At 42.9% G+C, this 20,945-nt stretch overlaps 1 protein-coding gene across 2 annotated transcripts in view; it reads right to left on the reverse strand.

The window, feature by feature from the left end:
- Positions 1-206: 206 nt before the first annotated feature.
- CSRP2 (cysteine and glycine rich protein 2) overlaps positions 207-20,945 on the reverse strand; it is a 1,103,434-nt gene continuing 1,082,695 nt past the window's right edge. For both annotated transcript variants that reach the window (XM_050749304.1, XM_050749303.1), the window contains exons 2-7: positions 20,523-20,603; positions 8,455-8,567; positions 5,115-5,283; positions 1,792-1,921; positions 1,054-1,147; positions 207-520 (exon numbers count right to left, since the gene is read on the reverse strand). In XM_050749304.1, coding sequence (XP_050605261.1) covers positions 444-520; positions 1,054-1,147; positions 1,792-1,921; positions 5,115-5,283; positions 8,455-8,566 — 582 coding nt within the window. In that variant the 5' untranslated portion in view covers position 8,567; positions 20,523-20,603 and the 3' untranslated portion in view covers positions 207-443. The remainder of the gene's footprint in view (positions 521-1,053; positions 1,148-1,791; positions 1,922-5,114; positions 5,284-8,454; positions 8,568-20,522; positions 20,604-20,945) is intronic.

Genomic DNA, 20,945 nt, shown 5'->3' on the forward strand with positions numbered 1-20,945 from the left:
TGAAATGGCGATGCCTGTTGCCTAGCAACCTTTACTCTTAAGGCGCACTTGCCTGCTTGAGAGAGAGATCCTTTTCAACAGTTGTAATGCAAACATTAATGAGTCAACTGGGTAATGGGGTGACAAAGGTAGGGACCCAAATGATTTTCCACTAACTGAAATCAGAGCCTCTCCTCCAAAAGATTAATTAAAAGACAACACCCAAATCAAGCTGAAGTTTTATTTAAAATGTAAAAGAAATGTTCCCCCAAAATGCTGGTGAATAAAGCAAAAGGATACGATACAGTGCTCTCTTCCTACAAGTTAGCCAGCCTATCCAAGTACAGGGCAATATACAGTACTTAATGCTGGTAGAATTTCACAGTAGTTTAGTGTTAAAGATTATCTGTGCCTAGGTTATGAAGAGATTCTCAGTGTGTGATGTTTAGTTCAGGGTTTACACCTTACTGGGCATGAACAAGAGCCCCTGCTCCTTGGCCATAGCCAAATCCCTTGGGCCCAAAGTTCTTTGCATAGCATCCTACAAAGGAAAAGGGAGGAAGGATAGTTAGTGCAAGTCCATTAAGCTTTGCTAACACTGCTGAAGACCCACTCAATAAACCCCCATAAATAAAACAAACTGCTTTGTAAAAGGGCTCAACTTATTTACGATGTTAAATAGGTCATGTACTAAATATATTAAAGCTATAAAGACAAGTCCACACATTCTGGCTCCATAGTGTTCAGCGTGGTCTTGCTAAGTTGCAAGCATGAGTCAGGCCAGGTAAGGTATGTATTTGTCTATTTTCTTCCATATACTTAACGCTTTGCTCAAGAGATGAAGGCAAAAGATGGCTATTTGTAATGTTTTTATCTAGGGGGAGTTTTAGATGATCAGGAACTTAAGATTATCTGTGGTTCTCTGTCATCTATAAGCATCTTGGGATATTTTATTTTCAAATAGTGGTACCCCTTTCTCTCTCTTTTTTTTTTTTTTAATACCAGTGACATTTCATTAAATAAGAACCAGTGTGGGATATTCATATGGACAGCAGTAACTGAAATTAATTTTACCTTTACAATAGATTTCACCTTCTTTTTCAGTCAGAGTTGTTGATTCAAGACTCTTCCCACACTTTGCACATCGGAAACAGTTTTTGTGCCAGGGCTGGAAGAGATGAATGTGTCAGCATGTTTGAGAGGTCTGTTTCCTACAGTTCAATTAGATGTGTAGCAAGAAGTGGCTCAGCATGATCACCCCAAAGCAAGCTCCTGACTTCTGTGGTTCAGCTCCAGTGAGAAGGCTGAAACCAGACCTCAGTATCTGCACTCCTGATCACCCACAGAAAGGCTGTTTCCCTAAGAGCAGCCTCAGTCCTAAGCACAAGCCCAGTCTGCTCCTTTAAACAGACCATCTTCTATCTGGCCAAGAACAGCGCAGCTCAAAGAGGTTAGCTGGTAACTTTTCCAAATGCATACACTGAATTCGCATCAGGTGTCCTGACTCGGACTCCTGCTTTTTTTCACTATATTGAATAACCTGGAGATTCCCTTAGAGTCTGGCCTTTTAAAGTTTAACCTTCAGGAGTGCCCCCTATGAAAACAACTTCTTTCAAACATAAAAGTGACTTGTCAAGTAAGGGAATCACTTCAAAAAAGTTAGTAATTCTGATGGAAGTGCATTTAAAGAAAAGTTTCATATAGGACACTGATTTATAAGACATCACCCAAGCAAGAAATGTGGAAGGGTTAGGGGGAGAAAGGGAGCAGAGAGGATTCATTTGCTGTTATTAATTCGAAATAGCACTTTACCTTTCCAGCTCCAATTATCTTCTCGGCAGCATATACAGAATCCCCGCATCTGGAACACTTCTCAGCACCTCCATATTTCTGAGCAAATTTAGAAGTGTTTGGATTTGTTGTAGGCCTGTGAGGCTGAACACTTGTGGAAAGAGGGAAAGAAAGTAGGCAAGAGTTTCCACAGGGCCCTTTTAAGTACACAAGGCAGGAACAATGGAACTCTGGGACTTAACTGCTATATTGCCTCAAAGCTGGAGGCCTTCGCAGCCCAGGACAGGGGAGGAAATGAAGAAGAAATGACTCAGGTGCCAGCCAGAGTTACTGCTTGAACCTATCTATGGGCTCATTTATTATTACAAAAACCAGACAGGGACTCAGACTTAAAGATCTGTCCCTCTGAGTCTAAACAGAATTCATTTAATCCTCAGTGTTGGCCTCTCAACTAAGCAGTTATGTTATGGTTTATTAAAACTTACCAGAGCATATATTTTTACTCCAGAATATCACTGGAATCATAGCTAACTTTTTACTTCACATGAGTTGGAAAAATCACTGTTAAGCAGTTTAAAAATTCCACAAATAGGTAAGTTGACTTTGGTCTATAACTAAGAAAGTTAAGCATGTTTTATAGATTACTTAGTCTCCCAGTATATCTTGAATAAAGGAAAGTGTGAACAGCCAAATTTCTTCATGGAAAAATATTTTGGAAATTTTTATTATTACTATGCCATCTGTTTATCTTTCATTGTTCTCTGATAAGGGTGGTAGTTCTGTCACTATTTACAGATCACTGAGTGAACCATATTTCTTGCTATCAGTAGGAACTGTTTCCATGCAGTAAGATGTACCTAGTAGGTGCAGAACACCCTCAGGCTTTGAGAAGACTTTTTTTTTTTTTTTTTTTTTTTTTTTTTTTTTGAGACGGAGTCACGCACTCGCCCAGGCTGGAGTGCAGTGGTGCGATCTCGGTTCACTGCAAGCTCCACCTCGCAGGTTCACGCCATTCTCCTGCCTCAGCCTCCCGAGTAGCTGGGACTTACAGGCGCCTGCCATCACGCCTGGCTAATTTTTTTTGTATTTTGTGGTGGAGGCGGGGTTTCACCGTGTTAGCCAGGATGGGAGAAGACTTTTTTTTTTTTTTTTTAAGCCCTTTTAGAACCTTATAAATTAGCTGAGCAGATAAAATGACAGCACTCCACAACTGCTAATTTTTCCTACTGGAAAAACAATGTCTTCCTAGCACTTTGGGGGGCCAATGTAGAAGGATAACTTGAACTCAGGAGTTTGAGGCCAGCCTGGGCAACATAGCAAGACCCTGTCTATATTAAATAAAAAATAATAATAATAATAAATAAAGGAGGGTTCACTGGTCTTTGTGCTTTAAATTTTAAAAGGTTTTCAATAAAACCTTTAGAGCACAAAAATAGATGTAATAAGATGGAAAAGGGGAGCACAGCAGGTAAAACAAATCTTTTTTTTTTTTTTTTGAGACGGAGTCTCGCTCTCGCAATCTCGGCTCACTGCAAGCTCCGCCTCCCGGGTTCACGCCATTCTCTTGCCTCAGCCTCCCGTGTAGCTGGGACTACAGGCGCCCACAACCGCGCCCGGCTAATTTTTTGTATTTTTAGTAGAGACGGGGTTTCACCGTGGTCTCGATCTCCTGACCTTGTGATCCGCCCGCCTCGGCCTCCCAAAGTGCTGTGATTACAGGCGTGAGCCACCGCGCCCGGCTACAAATCTTAACAAAGATAAAAAGGTAAGCTGGGCATCATGGCCCAGAAACTCTGAGGGTGGAAGAAGCTCAAAGAACACAGAGGTGAGCCTCAATGTAGTACATACCGCAGTTGGAAGAGAACAGATTTTGGAACCAAATGGACATTGGTTCAAATCCTGGCTCTCTCATTTATTTGTGTGACCTGACTCTTAGTGTCATCATCTATAAAACGGACAAAGTATCTACACCTCAGAGTTACTCTGAGGATTATACAGAATGAAGATAAATGTTCAACAGACAACAGGGACTCAATACATGGTAATCATTATTTTAGCCAAGCCAAGCACCATGTTTCATTCAGGTCATAAGGTTTGGAGTTAGACTAGGTTAAGTTCCAGGCTCTACAATTAACTAACAGTGTGACTTTGGGCAAAGTTTTTACTTGATTTTTCTTGTCTTCATTTGCTCTGAAGAAAGAGAGGATGCCCTCTGCTGTAGGACTGTTGTGAGGATTACACGAGTTAACATATGCTAATGCTGCACAGTGACTGGCACGGTTTATGGTCTTGTCCAAGGGCCATTTTGTTGGACTATTACACTAATTTTGGACTTTTCAATATAAAATGGATGTGAAAATGTTAAGTTCAAAAAGTAGAATCAATGGGTTAAAAATAGGAATTAAGAGGAAATTCCAGATTGGGCACGGTGGCTCATCCCTGTAATCCTAGAACTTTGGGAAGCCGAGGTAAGTGGATCACTTGAGGCCAGGAGTTCGAGACCAGCCTGGCCAATATGGTGAAACCCAACCTCTACAAAAAATACAAAAATTAGTCAGGCGTGGTGGTGCACACCTGTAATCCCAGCTACTCAGGAGGCTGAGACAAGAGAATCACTTGAACCTGGGAGGCAGAGGTTGCAGTGAGCTGAGATTGCGCCAGTACACACCAGCTTGGGTGACAGAGTGAGACTCTGTCACAAAAAAGAAAAAGAAAAAAAAAAAGTGTGTGTGGGGGGAATTCTAAACAAGGAAGTTATTTAACCTGAATATGAAATACTAAGTGAACTTTAACAAATTTAGCACCTTGATATGTTGGCACCAAAGCCTTTAAAGTTTAATACTACTCTCTCAAAGAATCAAAAACAAGAAATAATTTCCATTTTTAAGTTAGAGAAAAATGATTTCTTGATGAAAAATGTTTACATAGAAGGAGGGACTGACGAATTCGCATTGACTGCTTACACTGCACATGAGAAACGCCTCTCATGATTCACACAGCACATTTCTCTACCATTTAATTTCATGACATCCGGTCTCCAAGGTGCTGCGAAATAGAAGTAAATATAAATCACTTGCTTTTGAGAACAGGACTCCTTGATACAGCTTGGAATGCTATAAAGCCAGGAACAGAAATCACTGGAATTATTAATGAGAACTTTGTTAGGTCCAAAACTCAATATTTTGAACTTAAAGAATAGTCACTAGTTTACATGAGAAAATCAGAGTCCCATTTTATTTACTTAGTTTCAACTAAAAATCTGGAGACTCCCAGGTTCCTGTTCAGCAAGCGGCACTAACTGTCGCAACTCATTTCTGAAGGTAACCAACAGTCTCCCAACTCACCTCTCTGGCTTGATGCCCAGCCTCTCGCCACGGTCCATGTTAAGCGTGCCAGCGCCCTGGCCGTAACCGTAGCCTTTTGGCCCATATTTCTTTCCGTAGCAGGATTTGCAGTAGATCTCTTCATCGTGAATTGCCACAGTTGTACTATCTAAATTTTTCCTGCAAACCACTGCAGGGGAAAAAGTTAGACTTTACACATGTTCCAAAGACGCCTTTTTCCTTAGAACAATGGTGGCACACACATGGCCCACAAATGGTAAAGGCTGAGGCTCCCTCACATTCCTGGTTTATCCTGTGGCTTCCCAAAAGCCATGAGACAGCATCTGGACTGGCCAGCTACATTTGAGGATTATTTACATTCCTCCACCGATATGACAGTTGCTTCAGAAATGTATCAAGAATATAACATCCAGAAGCCTCAAGCTTTATTTATTTTTAGTTTGTTTCATTTATTTTGTATTCCCTTTCCTATGGTGCCGATCAAACTTTTACTATGATTTCCCTTTCTGGGAGATGATATTAAGGGAGCAAAGTGTCAGAGGTGGCTATAAATTACTTAAACAAAAGGAATAAAACACCACCTTGCTCCCAACCCTCAACACTCTTAATCTTTTCAGCCTTGTCTTACCAAGTCCTGTTAAATCACAACCTAACAAAGAACAGAAGGGTAGCTCAGTGCCTTGGGGGACTTGCCTCTGTATCCTTTCCTCCCCAGTAGACACCCCCGGGATAAAAATAGTTTTAAATCCTGAATTCTAGTTTTCATCATTAGTCTAGACTGGGAAGAAGTATCACCCTTTCCTCTCCCCAGCAGCTTCTCCAGCAGTGATGAGCCTGTCTGAAAATCGTCAAGTGCTTTAAAGTCTGCATTTGTTTTCCCTTCTGTCCCAAAGGAGAATGCATTCTTTCTTGATGGATCTCTTGCCACAGGACATTTCCACGTGTCCGACTTCATAAAACTGCCAAATGTCATCATGTTTCATCCAGACATTATTTCACTTTCTAAAACTTCAATTAAGCTTGACAAAAAAGTAAATTGTGAGGAAACTCACTGGTAGCACAATCTGGCAGCTGGAAATCAAAGATCAGAATTTCTCCCCCTTATTTAAAAGACAATTGTATGATGATGCGGAGTAGAATGATGGTTACCAAAGGCTCAGAAGGGTACGGTGTCGGGAGGGAAGTGGGGAGAGTTAGTGGGTATACAAATATAGTGAATAAGATCTAGTATTTGATAGCACAACAAGATGATTACAGTCAACAATCATTCATTGTACGTTTAAAAATAAGAGAGTATAACTGGAATGTTGGTAACAAAAAAATAATGCTTGAGGTGATGGATACCTCATTTAAGATGATGTGATTAACATACATTGTATGCCTGTAGCAAAGCACCTCATGTACCCCATAAATATATATACCTGCTATGTACCCATAAAAATTAAAAGTAAGAAAAATAAAAGGGGGGGGTTGAATAAAAGGAAGGAGGACAAGGCCGGGCGCAGTGGCTGACGCCTGTAATCCCAGCACTTTGGGAGGCTGAGGCAGGCGGATCACGAGGTCAGGAGATTGAGACCATCCTGGCTAAGACAGTGAAACCCCATCTCTACTAAAAAGAAAAAATTAGCAGGGCGTGGTGGCGGGCGCCGGTAGTCCCAGCTACTCGGCAGGCTGAGGCAGGAGAATGGCATGAACCCGGGAGGCGGAGCTTGCAGTGACCCAAGATCGCGCCACTGCACTCCAGCCTGGGCGACAGAGCGAGATTCCATTTAAAAAAAAACAAAAACAAAAACAAAAAACTAAAAACAACAACAACAACAACAACAACAAGGAGGACAAAAGGAAGGACAGCAAAGAGGAAGGGAGGGAAGGAGGACTAGCTGGCTGGTTTAAAATAAAGTTAAATTTTGAAAGTTCTATTATCTTAGACTAAAGTCTTCTATGGTAGAATGAAATGACATCTACTCTGGAATCTAACTGTTGAGGCTCAAGTGCTGAAATACACATACCTAAAGATAACTATATCTTAAACCATATTTAAGCTAACACTGCTGAAGGACAACTACCCTTCACAGACAGAATAAATGTAAATAAATGTAAAAACTGTTTTGAAAAACCTGTATGAACCAAAACAAGTGTAAGTATATGAAAATGTTACTATATAACCACCCCTTTCTTCCCCAGTCCTCATCCCTGTTCTCTGCAGTAAAATTCTCATAGGTCTGCAAACTACTCTGAATTATTTCCTTAAAAGGCTTTAGTCAGCAGAGACAAATATTAGAAAGGATTGGTAGAAATGACCAGTAAAGAACTTGACATTTAGTAAAACAAATGTCAATAGCATACATGTATGTGTTGTTTTATTATGGTGTAGACATTGTGGCTTAACCTAGACACATGAAACTGAGAGCAATTTCTGAAGTATTTGCATTCTGTTTCCATACTTTCTTAGTTACAAGCCTGCTGAAAAATAGGCTTTTTAAAAAAAGTAACTTCTAAAAGAAATGGTTAAACCAAGTCTTCTGAGGAACAGTAGCATAATTATTATGGAGGCATACATAGGGAACATTCCTATGTAGTATTCTTATTTTTTTGTAACTGCAACTTTCTGTTGTCTGCAAAGCAGTTATGCGATTAAAGAGGTCCAGATACCTTGAATGCTGGCTCCAATGAGGGACAAGGACTATTCAAATTTGAGAAAAGAAGTCTTTTCCTGAAGATTATTTCTCAACGTAACCAATTTTTAACCTATGGTTTTCTGCAGGAATTTTCCCTGTACAATACTATTGATAAGGCGAACATCTACCTGTATGGGTGGGTTTATCTGACATAATCATTCACGGAAGAAAATTCTGTCATTAAATCAGAAGATGATTAATGATGTGCTTTCTTAAGTTGCTACTCTACAGTTTTAAAACTGAAGACTTTGTTGTCATTAAAGGGAACCCGAGAAAGAGAAAGCTGGGCTGGATGATGAGCAATTCATCTACTCAAAAATGGGAGCTAAGCGCTTGCAATGTGCCAGAAACTGTGCTAGGTGCCAGACCACATAAGCGACACACAGCTCTCAGTGAGGTGGGGGAGGCAGATGTGTTAACAAAGTAAAGGCCAAAACAGAGGCCAAGAGCTGTGGGGACACAAAGGGAGGCGGTGCGTCTTGGGCCACCCCTCCAGTCTTCGCTGCTAGCCTTGCATTTACAACATCTAAGACGACTGGTAAAAACCATTCGTGCTTTCAAAATGATCTTTGTTTGCAAAACCACAACTTTTCCTTAAATAGGCATATTGAAGCTTTGTACATACAGATTCCGTCAGAGGTGGAGCACGGGGAGCTACTTACTGCAGAGAAAGCAGCAGCGGTGGAAGCTCCTGCCATCACACTGCACCTCTTCTGCGTGGTACACGGTCCTCCCGCAGGCCCCACACTTGTTTCCACCTCCCCAGACAGGCATTCTGAAGGAATAAAGGCTTCATTAGAATGTCCCTGTGCTGGTCGCACGGCTCCCTAGAGGGCTGTTTAAGCCCAGGGACAGCTGCAGATTTTTGTTTCTTTATGAACCTCTCTAACCACATCTTTCAAAGACCCGCGTTCCTCCAAAATAACCTCGTCTCCTCTCCCAAATCACAACTCTTACATTAGGAAACTGGCTTGTCGTGCACAAGATTTTTTTTTTTTTTTTTTCCTGCCAGACGAAGGACCTGCATTCAATACAACAGTACAGGTCACCAGGAACAAAACAAACTATGCCATTAGACTCCACAGGAGTCAAGAAAGAAGCGTGGGGAGGGGAAAGGCAAGCTTTGTCCCCCTCCCTAACATGCCCATTTTTAATAAACATTTTTTTAAAACTCAGCTGAAGATCTTACCCTTGGGTGGAGGTCTTAATTACATGTTTATAATGCATTGTGACAACACTAAATTCTTAACATTTAATATATATAAGCTATGACACGCTTTCTAGGGAAGAAAGTGTGTTGCCCTGCAAGAACAAGTTTTACATTTGTTTGCTGAAATTACATGATTGTAGTGTAAATAGCTGTGTCTGTGACTCATACAACTGCATGCACGGAGCCTTTGCTGTAACCACAACAAACGCCCATCCAGATGGCTCTGGCTTAAGTTTCTATGCTTCACTAACCCCAAGGCCCACTAGTCCAGCCAACAGTTGGGTTTTCCTCTTTGACAAGTCAGTCAGGCCATACAGAATGTGCCACAAGTTCCCTTCCTACCAATTGAACTGTTTGCTGAGCACGCAGGAATGGCCTCTGAACAGTATGGCCTGCTGTAAAGGGCAAGCTGGAAGTACAGATCCTAGGCTGTCTTGCTGTCATGTAAGGCCAACATTTTCTCATCTCCCTTCTCAACAAATCGGTCTGCCTCGACCACTTTAAAATGCCTGGTTCTGGCCGGGCATGGTGGCTCATGCCTGTAATCCCAACATTTTGGGAGGCCAAGGTGGGTGGATCACCTGAGGTCAGGAGTTTGAGACCAGCCTGACCAACACAGTGAAACCATGTCTCTACTAAATTAAAAAAAAAAAAAAAAAATTAGCCAGGTGTGGTAGCAGATGCCCGCAATCCCAGCTACTTGGGAGGCTGAGGCAGGAGAACTGCTCGAACCAGGAAGCGGAGGCTGCATTGAGCCAAGATTGCACCACTGCACTCCAGCCTGGGTGACAGAGCGAGACTCTGACAAAAAAAAAAAAAAAGAAAAAAAAAAAGCCTGGTTCTGAATGGCCAGCTTCCTCAGATGCCTTAACCAATATAGAAAGTTGTCCTGCTAAGAAGGCATGTTATGTCTGCCCTGCCTTGAGTGGTATCTAAAAACACAAGCAATTAATTCCCCTTTCCCCGTCATCCTTTCCGGGCTTCCTTCTGTAGAGTGGCATTTGCAGCCCTTGCCTGTTAAGTCTCCTTAGATAGGTTGCTTGCCTCTCTAGGAAACAGGTGGCTAATAAGGCCGAGGCCTCTTACTAATCTAAACCTGGCTAGAAAGAGAAGGGAAACAGAGTGCTGCTAAGTAGAAAAGACTTAAGAGTCTCTAATCGTTAAAATCAAAAGGGATGTGGGGAATTCTCATCCTACCCCATTAAGGTGATCCAGAACCTGACAATTTCCTGAACACAAAGATGAGGCCTTTCCAAAAGAAAGATTAATGGAGCTGATCACTGCGGTGGGCAACTTTCCAGCACTCAGTATTCTCTTGCCTCTCTTCTGGTGATACCTTCCCTAGACTGTCTTCTGGAAAAGCAGCCATCTCATCTCTTTCTTAGACCATGTGGTTTAGAGAAGTGCTTATTAAAATGTGGTCTCCTGGTGATGGATGGGCCACTCTTCTTGTCACCAATTTGAGATAAAATTCAGGTAAGCATTTAGAAACTTTTATGCCACAAGAACTAAGAGAAGATCAGTGCACTCATCTTGTTGAACAGAGCCATCGGTCTGTACTTGGAAATTAAAAATAACAGTCCTTTACTGATATGGTTTGGCTGTGTCCCCACCCAAATCTCATCTGGAATTGTAGCTCCCATAATTCCCATGTGTTGTGGGAGGGACCTGGTGGGAGGTAACTGAATCCTGGGGGTGGGTCTTTTGTGTGCTGGTCTCATGGTAGTGAATAAGTCTCACAAGATCTGATGGTTTTATAAAGGGGAGTTGCCCTGCACGCGCTCTCTTGCCTGCTGCCATGTGAGATGTGACTTTGATCCTCATTCACCTTCTGCCATAATTGTGAGGTCTCCCCAACTATGTGGAACTGTGAGTCAATTAAACTACTTTCCTTTATAAATTACCCAGTCTCAGGTATGTCTTTATTAGCAGCGTGACAACAGACTAACACATTTACCATAGATGGTTTGAAAAGCACTGGTTTTAGATGGTATTGATTCTACCCCTATCTTCATCTGTTTCGTGTTGCTGTAACAGGATACCAGAGACTAGGTAATTTATAAAGAATAGACTGAGAATATAAAGATTTGAAGGCTGGGAAGTCCAAGATCAAGGTACGGCAGGTTTAGTGTCTGCTAAGGGCCCCATCTGTGCTGCAGAATGGTGCCTCCAATGCAGCATCCTCTGGAGGCCAGGAACACTGTACCTTACATGGCAGAAGAACAGAAGAGGGTGAACCCGCTCCCACCAGGCCTTTTTATGGTGGTACTAATCCTTTGAAGAGAGTGGATCCCTCAGGACCTAAACATCTCCCATTAGGCCCAACTTCCAACGTTGTTGCATTGGGAATTGTTTTAACATGATTCTCAGAGGGGACAAAAACACTCAAACCATAGCAATCCCCAACCCCAGGGCTGGGCATGTGACTCGGTCACGGCCAATCAACTGTGCCTTACCTTATCCTACATGCCTCAGTTATGAGCCAGTAAATTCCCTTCTTAAGTCATTTGGAATTGGAGCTCCTGTTCCTTAAAACAACACACACACACCACACATACACACAGACACACACACATGCCCCTGACTGCTATGGCTTGTTATCACTAAACTGTAAGTCTGAATTTGCAAAAAGCCAACTTCTCTTAACCAGACAGGAACAAAGTCATTCCAAGGGTCCATAAATGTTACCAGGCTTACCATGAAGGCATCCACATAGGATCAGTATCTTGCAACAATAGGACATGTTTACAAGCTTTCCTTTTTAGTTGCATAAATCTCTTCTTCTCCTCCCTGGAGACAGGCACTCCATTGTTTAAATCCAGACTGAAACGTAAGCCTGGCTGTAAAACCTAAGACATAAAGCCTTGGCTCCAACAGCCTGCACTGACCCGTGTTTGTAGTACAGTTAGTGACACTGACTTTGCCCACTGCCTCCAAAGTTACCTGTATTCTGAATGCTCATGGATGCAGCAGCCATCTGCTGGAAGTTCCCTCATGATTCCTGCAGAACCAAAGGCCAGAATCCAGGCCTACAGGTAATGACACTACAATTACTTACACTGGATCCTAAGTATCAACTAGTTCTTAACATACTTTGTTGTTGTCAAGGCATTTCTATTATTGAAGCATTTCTCATATTAGAAAGTGAACTGTTAATACCAACTTGGTATTTTTCATTTTCACACATATTTACTTTGGAGGAATCACCAGTAAGGAGCCAGATTGCTATCACAACTCAGGTTAGACTATGCTGTCTTTGAATAACACTTAAAAACACATTAAAAGGAAAACGCAACTAATAACCTTGTTATGCTCTTCCATACCATTGAAGAACAGCCTGGATTTTTAAGATAGAAGGAATATCTTCCCTTTCTTTATGTAATTCAGGGTTTCTTTAAACTTACTTATTCTAAGTTAACTGCACCAGCCAAATGTGAATGTGTCAGCTTTTCAGGAGATACTTACCCAAGTTCCACAGCATTCAACTTACTGTGCAATAAGTTTCTGGTCCCTTGAGGGTGGGGACCACATCTCTGTATTCTCCACACCATCTACCAGAGTATGTGCATATATCAAAATATTACAGTTCTATCCCGTTTAAGGACTTTCCTAAGGATTTCTAAATAACCTTTTCTGTGACAGAGGGAAATGATGTAACATAAAGAGCATCCTCAGAAAGTTTCAGTTGGATTTACTTTTTTTTTTTTTTTAAGATGGATAGGGAGCCAGGCGTGGTGGCTCATGCCTGTAATCCCAACGCTTTGGAAGGCTGAGGCAGGAGGACTGCTTGAGCCCAGGAGCTCAAGACCAGTCTGGGTAACATAGGGAGACCCTATATTACCTATATTTAAAACAAATTTAAAAAGAAATTAGCCAGGCGTGGTGGCACACACCTCTGGTCCCAGCTTCTTGAGAGGCTGAAGGGGGAGGATTGCTTATGCCAGGCATGTCAAGACTACAGTGAGCTATGATCGCACCCCTGCACTCCAGCCTGGGCAACAGAGCAAGATGACCCTGTCTCCAAAAAAAAAAAAAGTGGATGGGGATAGTTGAATATTCCTTCTATTGTTCTCTACTTTGTATGCCTGAAATATTTCATAATGGAAAGGACGAGGGAGAGTAAGTAGACTGACTGGTTTAAGCACACCTGAGTTAATGCCACCGTTATCACAGCTGCGCAACCTCGGGCTTCATTTCCTCAAGCTAAAAATGGGGACGGGGGCTCTCTCCACCCAGAGAAATATTGTGAAGGCAAGATAAGGTAAGCCAATGCCTTGGCAGGAATCCAGTAGCTGTCAGCTTGAAGACAAAGGGGACATCTCACTCTATCCGGCCTGCTATCAGTACTCTGGTAGGAAAACCCACCAACCAGCACCTAGTACATAGCTGCAGAGCAACAAACGAGGTAAGGAAAAAACTGAGCTGATTGGTCACTATCAACCTTCCTTTTTGGGGACATTAAAATGCACTCCAAAGTAAAGCAACAGTTCCCACATATGGTGGTGACTAAGAAACAAAGTTCAAATTTACATTTTTAGCTTGAACCTCTACTGGACATTTCCTGAATTTGGCTGGAAGAAGTGTGATGATCTTCCATTTCGGTCACTCTTGGCATTGCTGTGCATATAAAAAAAAAAAAAGCAAGTCTTCATTTTTCTTACAAGCCTTTGGCCACACTACTCCACTACAGCTGTCATTAATCACAGCAAACTAGATTTGCACTAAGCAAATCTGGGCTGCATGCCTTTCCCAAATCCTATGCATTCATTTACAGAATGGTAAGAGCAAAAATAAAATTTACATCTGATAAAATAGGGCAAATTCTGTTTCTCAGTCTTCTTCCTTGTTTTTCAGTGTCTGAAAGAGTTCCAGCACTATGACTGACCCACTGTATTAGATGTTACAATGTGATTTATATCTGAACACCTATGTGCAATTTCTCCTTGCTGCCTCTCCTTAGCCTAGGATACCACCCAAAATTCATAAGACTCACCCATGGGGAAAAACTGATATAGTCGAAGTCTGAGTCGTCTTATGGTACAGTTACTTCATTCTCTAGACAACTGTGGTAGGAGTTATTAAGAAATTACTTTAGGCAGATGGAGAGGAAAAGGGGTCCTTGGGAAGCTTTTCTTGTTTAAAGCATCTCTGGAAAAGTTTCTTGTAAAGCCCTGGCTCCTAGAGCCAGGCCGGCAACCTTTGATATGCAAATGCGGGCCATGTGGGTCATGCAAATGCCCTACCTGTGCCTGGTCACATGGCAGCCCCCCACATATCCCCACGTGTGTGGAACATCATGGCGCCCTGTATTTGCATATTAAAAAGCTAGGGTGTGAGGGCCAGCTTTTTCTTGGACTACGTGAATGATATGCCTGGTCAAACCAATCCCCTAAGCCCTGTGTAAATCAGACATCCTCTCCTCCAGCCTCTGCAAATATACCTGGCTGGTATCCGTGGCAGGTGGGAATCTCCTCTTTGGGCTTTGGAGCCGCCCTCCCTCTGTCTCTGTACTGGGGAGCTTCTTCCTTCTGTCTTCTCCCTTCTTGCTTATTAAACTCTCCGCTCCTTAAAACCACTCCATGTGTGTCCATGTCGTTTTATCTAAACCGGCGGGAGGACCAAGAACCCTTGTGTTCCTGCACTCATGAGAGCCATATCATTACTGAGAGCTGACTACCTGGGCCATTCTCATACCATTAGTGCTGCATTTACTGTCTTACTTTAGAATGGGGATGACTTGAATCTATGAAATTCAAATCTATATGTTACCATTTAAAGTTTAAGTTATCTGCTCTGAAATTAAAAGTTTGGATTGAATCAGTCTATATTGTATATTTACCCAGATTCTCAATGCCTCCAGAAGTTTTGACATTTTATTACTACATGTAAGGCCTTATTATTACACTAGAACCTGACTGTAATCCAATTTCCCCTAAAGGAGAATTTATTATAAAATATAGTCTCATCTTGAGCCACATCCAGGGGGAGTTACTTGTTAAAGAATGTAAGTTAGTAGCACTGTCCCTGGTTACAATGACTTTTTAGCAAGGCCAGGATTTGACAGCTGTAGTTAATCGGAAATTAAGCTTTCAGTTGATGCCTGTTCTACAAATTTTTTCTTCTGTTACCCCAACTACCCACTTAGTCTACTTTTCTTATGGAAGTGAATACCACTGAACCAAGGATGAACTCTTCATGTCTTAGTGATCAGCTCCATACTCCATCTGGCTCCTCCTACTGAAGCCAAATCCTCAACCTGGCCTTTAAGTCAGTTTAGCATAAGGGCAAAGTAAGAACACATGTTTGGAGTCCAGGAAGTGTCATTTCTCTCATCCGTAAACTTAGGGCAACAGTACCTTTTTTAGAGAGTTAAGAACAGTACCATCTTTATAGAGTTATAGATGAGATAATGCTTGCATAGTCGGGACTCAAATGATAGTATCAATATTTAGCAATGTTCTAACCTTTGTTATCAATACTCATCTTGCCCTACCATCTCACATGTCTATTCCTTCCTTATCCCCCAACCCTCCCCATCAAGGCAACTGTCTTACCTCCTTTCCATCCAGCTAACTTCATTTCTGTGTCTCAAGTAATTTTTCTAGGGTAGAGGCAGCTTATAAGCACTGTAAAATGCTTTACTGTTTATGAAGCTCTCATATAAATGTATTAATTCAACAATATTTCATAAGCCATGTACTGGGCTAGGGGCTGAGGATAAATGGGTCATAAGGAAAGGCCCGTTTTGTACAGAGTTCTACTTTGGTGGTAAAAACATGTGGACAAATAATAGCAATACAATAAATGACACAGAGGCATGCAAAAAGGGCTTCCACACCGTTTACTTTCACAGGCATGACGAAACAGTCATCTTGCAGATCCACTGATAGTGGATTCCTGAAACTACGTTGAGAAAGATTCTGAAATTCAGTCCAGGTTCTACAATCAAGAGAACTGTGATTAATTATTTTTGCCATGGAAACTGCAATACACATGCCACCTTTCAGACATGCCAGATATAAAAGAAACAGTGCGGAGCTTAGAATCAGATAGACACAAGCTGGTTGAAAAAGCCAGTTATCAGCTCTGTGATCTTGGCAAAAATTCCTTAACCTCTGAGTCTTAACTTCCTCAGAGGTAACCTGGAAATGGATGAGAACTATCTTATAGGTGGTTGTAAAGATTTAATGAGATAAAGTTTGTAAAGTACCTGGCAAAGAGCCTGTACTCCACAAACGGGCGGGCTTCCTTTTCCTTTAGGAACACTCGGGGCCTGAATATACCAAGTTCAGTCAGTTAGGTCAAGGGTCCCAACCCCCAGGCCACAGACCCATAGCTGTGTTTTGTGTTCAGGCTACTTGCTACTTGTCTGTGGCCTGCTAGGAATCAGGCTGCACAGCAGGAGGTGAGTGGAGGGTGAGCCAGTGTTACCGCCTGAGCTCTGCTTCCTGTCAGATCGGCGGAAGCATTAGATTATCATAGGAGCGGGAACGCTATTGTGAATTGTGCAGGTGAGGTATCTAGGTTGCCCACTCCTTATGAGAATCTAATGCCTGATGATCTGAGGTGGAACAGTTTCCCATCCGTGAAAAAATCATCCTCCACAAAACTGGTCCCTGGTGCCAAAATGATGGGGACTGATGAGTTGGGTGACTTGCTGAGGTCACCGATCTCCAAAGAAACAAATCAGGCTCATGTTTTGATTGCAGAACCACAAGCTTTCCTCAAAAGTACCATATCTGACAGGTACAGAACATTAAGGGTTGAGACTATTCAAATGACCTGAGAATTCTCAATCCTTGAGTTACCAAATTACACACACAAATTACACACCTTCCTCTCCACCCAACTAGCAGTAAGTGATCTCTGTGCACCACTCTCACACCCAAACTGCTACTTTCAACCAACAAGCTTTCTATTACCCCTCTCTGCTAACCCCACTGAAGGAAAACTCTCTTCTAATCTAGTGAAAACTCCTGTGTGTACCTCAGCCTCACCATTCTTACTACTTTTGAATTCTGCTACCTCTCATGTCTTCAACTTAGAGTGCAGCAAAATTCGACACAGATTTGAATCACTATCTGCCAAATCCCATATTGTAATTAAAATGCAACTATGCTATAAGCTCAGTAACCCTGATCCCCAGCATCTGTGATAGCAATTCACAATCTGTGCAAAACTACAAGTTATTTAATTATTCAAACAATATTTGCATGATTTTTTCATGGAATCAGACCTAGATATATATATGCTGAGACTATTGTTTATTTGCCAAATGATCACAGGTTGTTCATTTGATCTGCTAGTTTTCTCATTTTAAAAATGGAGACAATGCTTATTTATATAAGGCAGTTTCGAGATTAAACAATATATGCAAAACACCTAGAATAGTGTCTGCCACATGACAGGTAATAATAATTACAAATACTTCTATAAAGCTTAATATATGCTTTACTTATATTTTATATTACCTCATTTAATCCTCGTAACAACTAACGTAAGACTAACACTATTCCCATTTTATGAGTGGGGAAACTGAGGCATCAAGCTATTAAATGACTCATAACTATGAAACCAAAATAAAACGACCAATTCAACTTAAAAATGAATACCAATAAAATTCCAATTCAAAAGTATTTCACTGATGTTTTGCTAAACTAAACCACTGGTAGCAATACGGATATAGTACTGACCTCCATGGCTATGGCACAGGTTCTTCTTTAAGCTGAGTAGTTCCTATACTGCTGTGTGTTGGATGAGGATTCATTTCTCTGTGCTTATTTTCTTTTGGAAGTACTGTGAAACCACCATGAAGCCCTCTTTCCGATAGTGAACTGGGAAGTCATTTGGCCCTAATGAATTACATGGTGTCTATTCTTGTTAGTCAAAGACAATTAATAGTACTGTTGGCACAATGAGATTGTAAACAAAAAAGGAACCTGATATCCTTTCCAGATCATTCACAATATACTTCTATTAGTTCTTCCTCTGTGACTTACAACAATAAAATTTTTAACAAACAGAAACTGTGCCTGTGGTAAAAAGGAATTTGAGGAGAAAAAATATATAAAAAAGAAACTGTGCCCAGCTTCTCCACCATCCAGACTGAGAAACATTCCCTTAAGTCAGGATTCTTAACCCAGAGTCCACAATTCCTTTTAATTCTGGGGGCTGAGCAATTTGGTACCACATACTTTATGTTATGACATTTTGAGAAGGGGTCTGGAGGCCTCACAGGAGTGCCATGATATAAAAACAGTTAGAAACCCCACCTAGGTAATCAAAGACCCAGAGGTGTCTGGGGATCCCCACCCAACAGAACCCAAGGGATGCCATGCTGGCAGTCAGGGTAAGGTGCCTTGAGGAAACCTGTGAAAATCTGCATAAAGAAAGCTGGCCTCCAGGCAATGTCTAGGAAACACTATTCAGGTGTGAGCCAGCTCTCTCCTGAAACAGACTTTCACTGATAGCCTTTTCCCACACACATTCAACCAAGTGCACAACTTTGTCTAGTTACAAGGAACCACTCCCAGGCTGGGCTGAGCTTTGTACAAGTATCAACAGGCCTTATGACAACCCTGCAAGGCATGTGCCACTACACCCATTTTACACGATGAAGTATTGAGGCCAAAGAGTAAAGTTAATTTGCCCAAGGGCATCAAACCAATGGGTACTGGAGTTGAAGTGTGAATTTGGTCCTGCCTGGCTTCGTTCCTGCCCCTTTCAGCCATGCCTCCTCTCCCATAGTGGGCTCCCTTTTGGGGTTCATTTGATTCACCTCACTTTTGACAAAGAAGAAAAATTAGAGACCCGGATCCCTATTGCAATTTAGTGTCAGAGTTGCCTCTGGAGTCAAGCTTCTAAAACTCCTGATTTTGCAATTTCATCAGGACAGGCCTCCAGCAAGTACTGCTTTCAGCACAGTACTTAGCATATACCAGTATCAATCAATATTTGTTAAATACATTTGGAGAAATGCATTAAAAATGTATGATACAAACTTTAGATCAAATCTGCAAACAAATATCTATTGTATGAGTCAAATTATATTTTTGTTTCCTATAATCACAACCTTATTCTTTCCTTCCTTCTTTCATTCAATTGTCCAAGGCACCCAAGGAAGAACTGTGAGTTTCAAAGACTTATGAGATGCAGGTCTGGTCTTAAAGGTAACACAGCACCAAAAGAACAAAGAAAACTACAATGCAGGGGAGAAAAAACCCAGAGAAATACTGACAAAGTATCAGTGACAATGGACGAGAGCGATGACCCCAGGAGTATTGGGGGAGACCATTCAGCACTTCACAACATCCTTTGTAGGCTGGCATGCTGTTCTGAAATTATGTTAGATTCTCTCTTTCAAAATCTATCATCCAACTCTTTCTTGAAAAACGGGAGTCAAAATACAGCTAACTTTGTGGCTGTCCTATTTGAATTCTTGGCATTTTATAAGTAGAGTTTTAAAACAGGTTAATTGGAAAAGTCAAGAACTAAATACGACGATTTTCACTGCCCGGGTTAAAAAATTACTAACCGCCCCCGCTAAAAAAAAAAAAAAAAAAAAAAAAATCTGTATCGAAAAGCATTTATAAAGGAAAAATGTGCTTGGTTTGCAGACTGCAAATAAAAGAAGTTAAACATTTTGGGTAGCCATTTAAATAAACATCGTTTAACAAATGTCCCGGTTTAGAAGGGGGAAAGGGATCCGCCGGTTTAGAAAGCCCGCCCCCCGCCCCCAGGGGGTGCCTACGTGGAGCTCCTGAATCTGGCTCTGGAGAACCCAGAATGTGATTCTCAGGACCTGTCGCATAATTTCACAATCAAGCATTCTTGCATTCTTCTTTGTACCTGAATCGTAGAAAGTTCTGGAAAAAGCTAGGAGTGAGCGACTGACATTTCCCTGCTGTTCTTTCGACATAGAGTGGTTCGGTGCTTGGTGGGCAGGCACCACCAAACAATGGGGCCACTAGGAGCCGGGTACGGCGGCAGGAGCAGTACCCTGGGCTCGCGGGGGATGTAGAAGCCCCATTCCACCCCTAGGGGACCGAACCCGGTAAGGTCGCCCTTGGTCTCACCACACTCCGGGCAGAGGGGGCCCTGAGACTCGGACCCCCACCCCAGAGAGAACCTGCCGCTGGACGAGGGGACCCACGGCTGCCAAGAGGCGGATTAGCAGAAACGCGAAACTCACGACCCGCCTCTCCCCCAGAGAAACCAGCATGGAGAAACTAAAGGTCACGTAAGATTATTTACCTGCCCCGCGGGCCTGGGATCCCAGCGCACGGCCTGGGCGGCCTCGGGGACAAGGGCAGGTGTGTTTGAGGGATAAGAGAGAGAAAATCTGGGGCGCAGGGGTGAGGAGGCTGGCAGGGGCACAAATGTGGACCGGGATAGGGATGTCGGAGGAGACCGGGGCGCGCCGGCCGGCGACAGCAGGACCCCGGGAGGCGGTGGAAACCCCCTGCGACTCCCGCCCTGGGGTTGGCAGCGCCGCGGAACCGCCCCACCGCCCCTACTCACTTGAGTCGGAGGCGGGAGCACGTACCGCAGGCGGAGCTAGCGAGGCTGAGCTGGAGGTAGGGTCCACGGAGTCCCAGATCCAAGGCGAAGCGCGCGCCAGTGCCTTTTAAAGAGCGCCCGATGGGCGAGGCCTGTGTCCGCCCCGCCTTCCTCCCGGCTCCGCCCCGCCCCGCCCGCCGGATTCCCGGAGCCGCTTGCCGGGCTGGGGCTTGTAGCGGGCTGGCTGCCCTCGGCCCGGCTCCGGGCTAGCCACCAGGAGACAAAAGGCAGGAGGCCCGCCTCTTCCTGCAGCTTCCCGCCCGCCCGGCATCTTCCCACGTCCCGGGACCGCTCCCTCCCAAAGGGACCCGGCAGTTCCAAAAGCCACTGGGACTTGGAGAGGGACTTCCTTCCCCTCCAGGGAGGCCCGGCGGCGGGACGGTC

The sequence above is a fragment of the Macaca thibetana genome, chromosome 11, assembly GCF_024542745.1.
Source record: "Macaca thibetana thibetana isolate TM-01 chromosome 11, ASM2454274v1, whole genome shotgun sequence".
Taxonomy (NCBI): Eukaryota; Metazoa; Chordata; class Mammalia; order Primates; family Cercopithecidae; genus Macaca; species Macaca thibetana.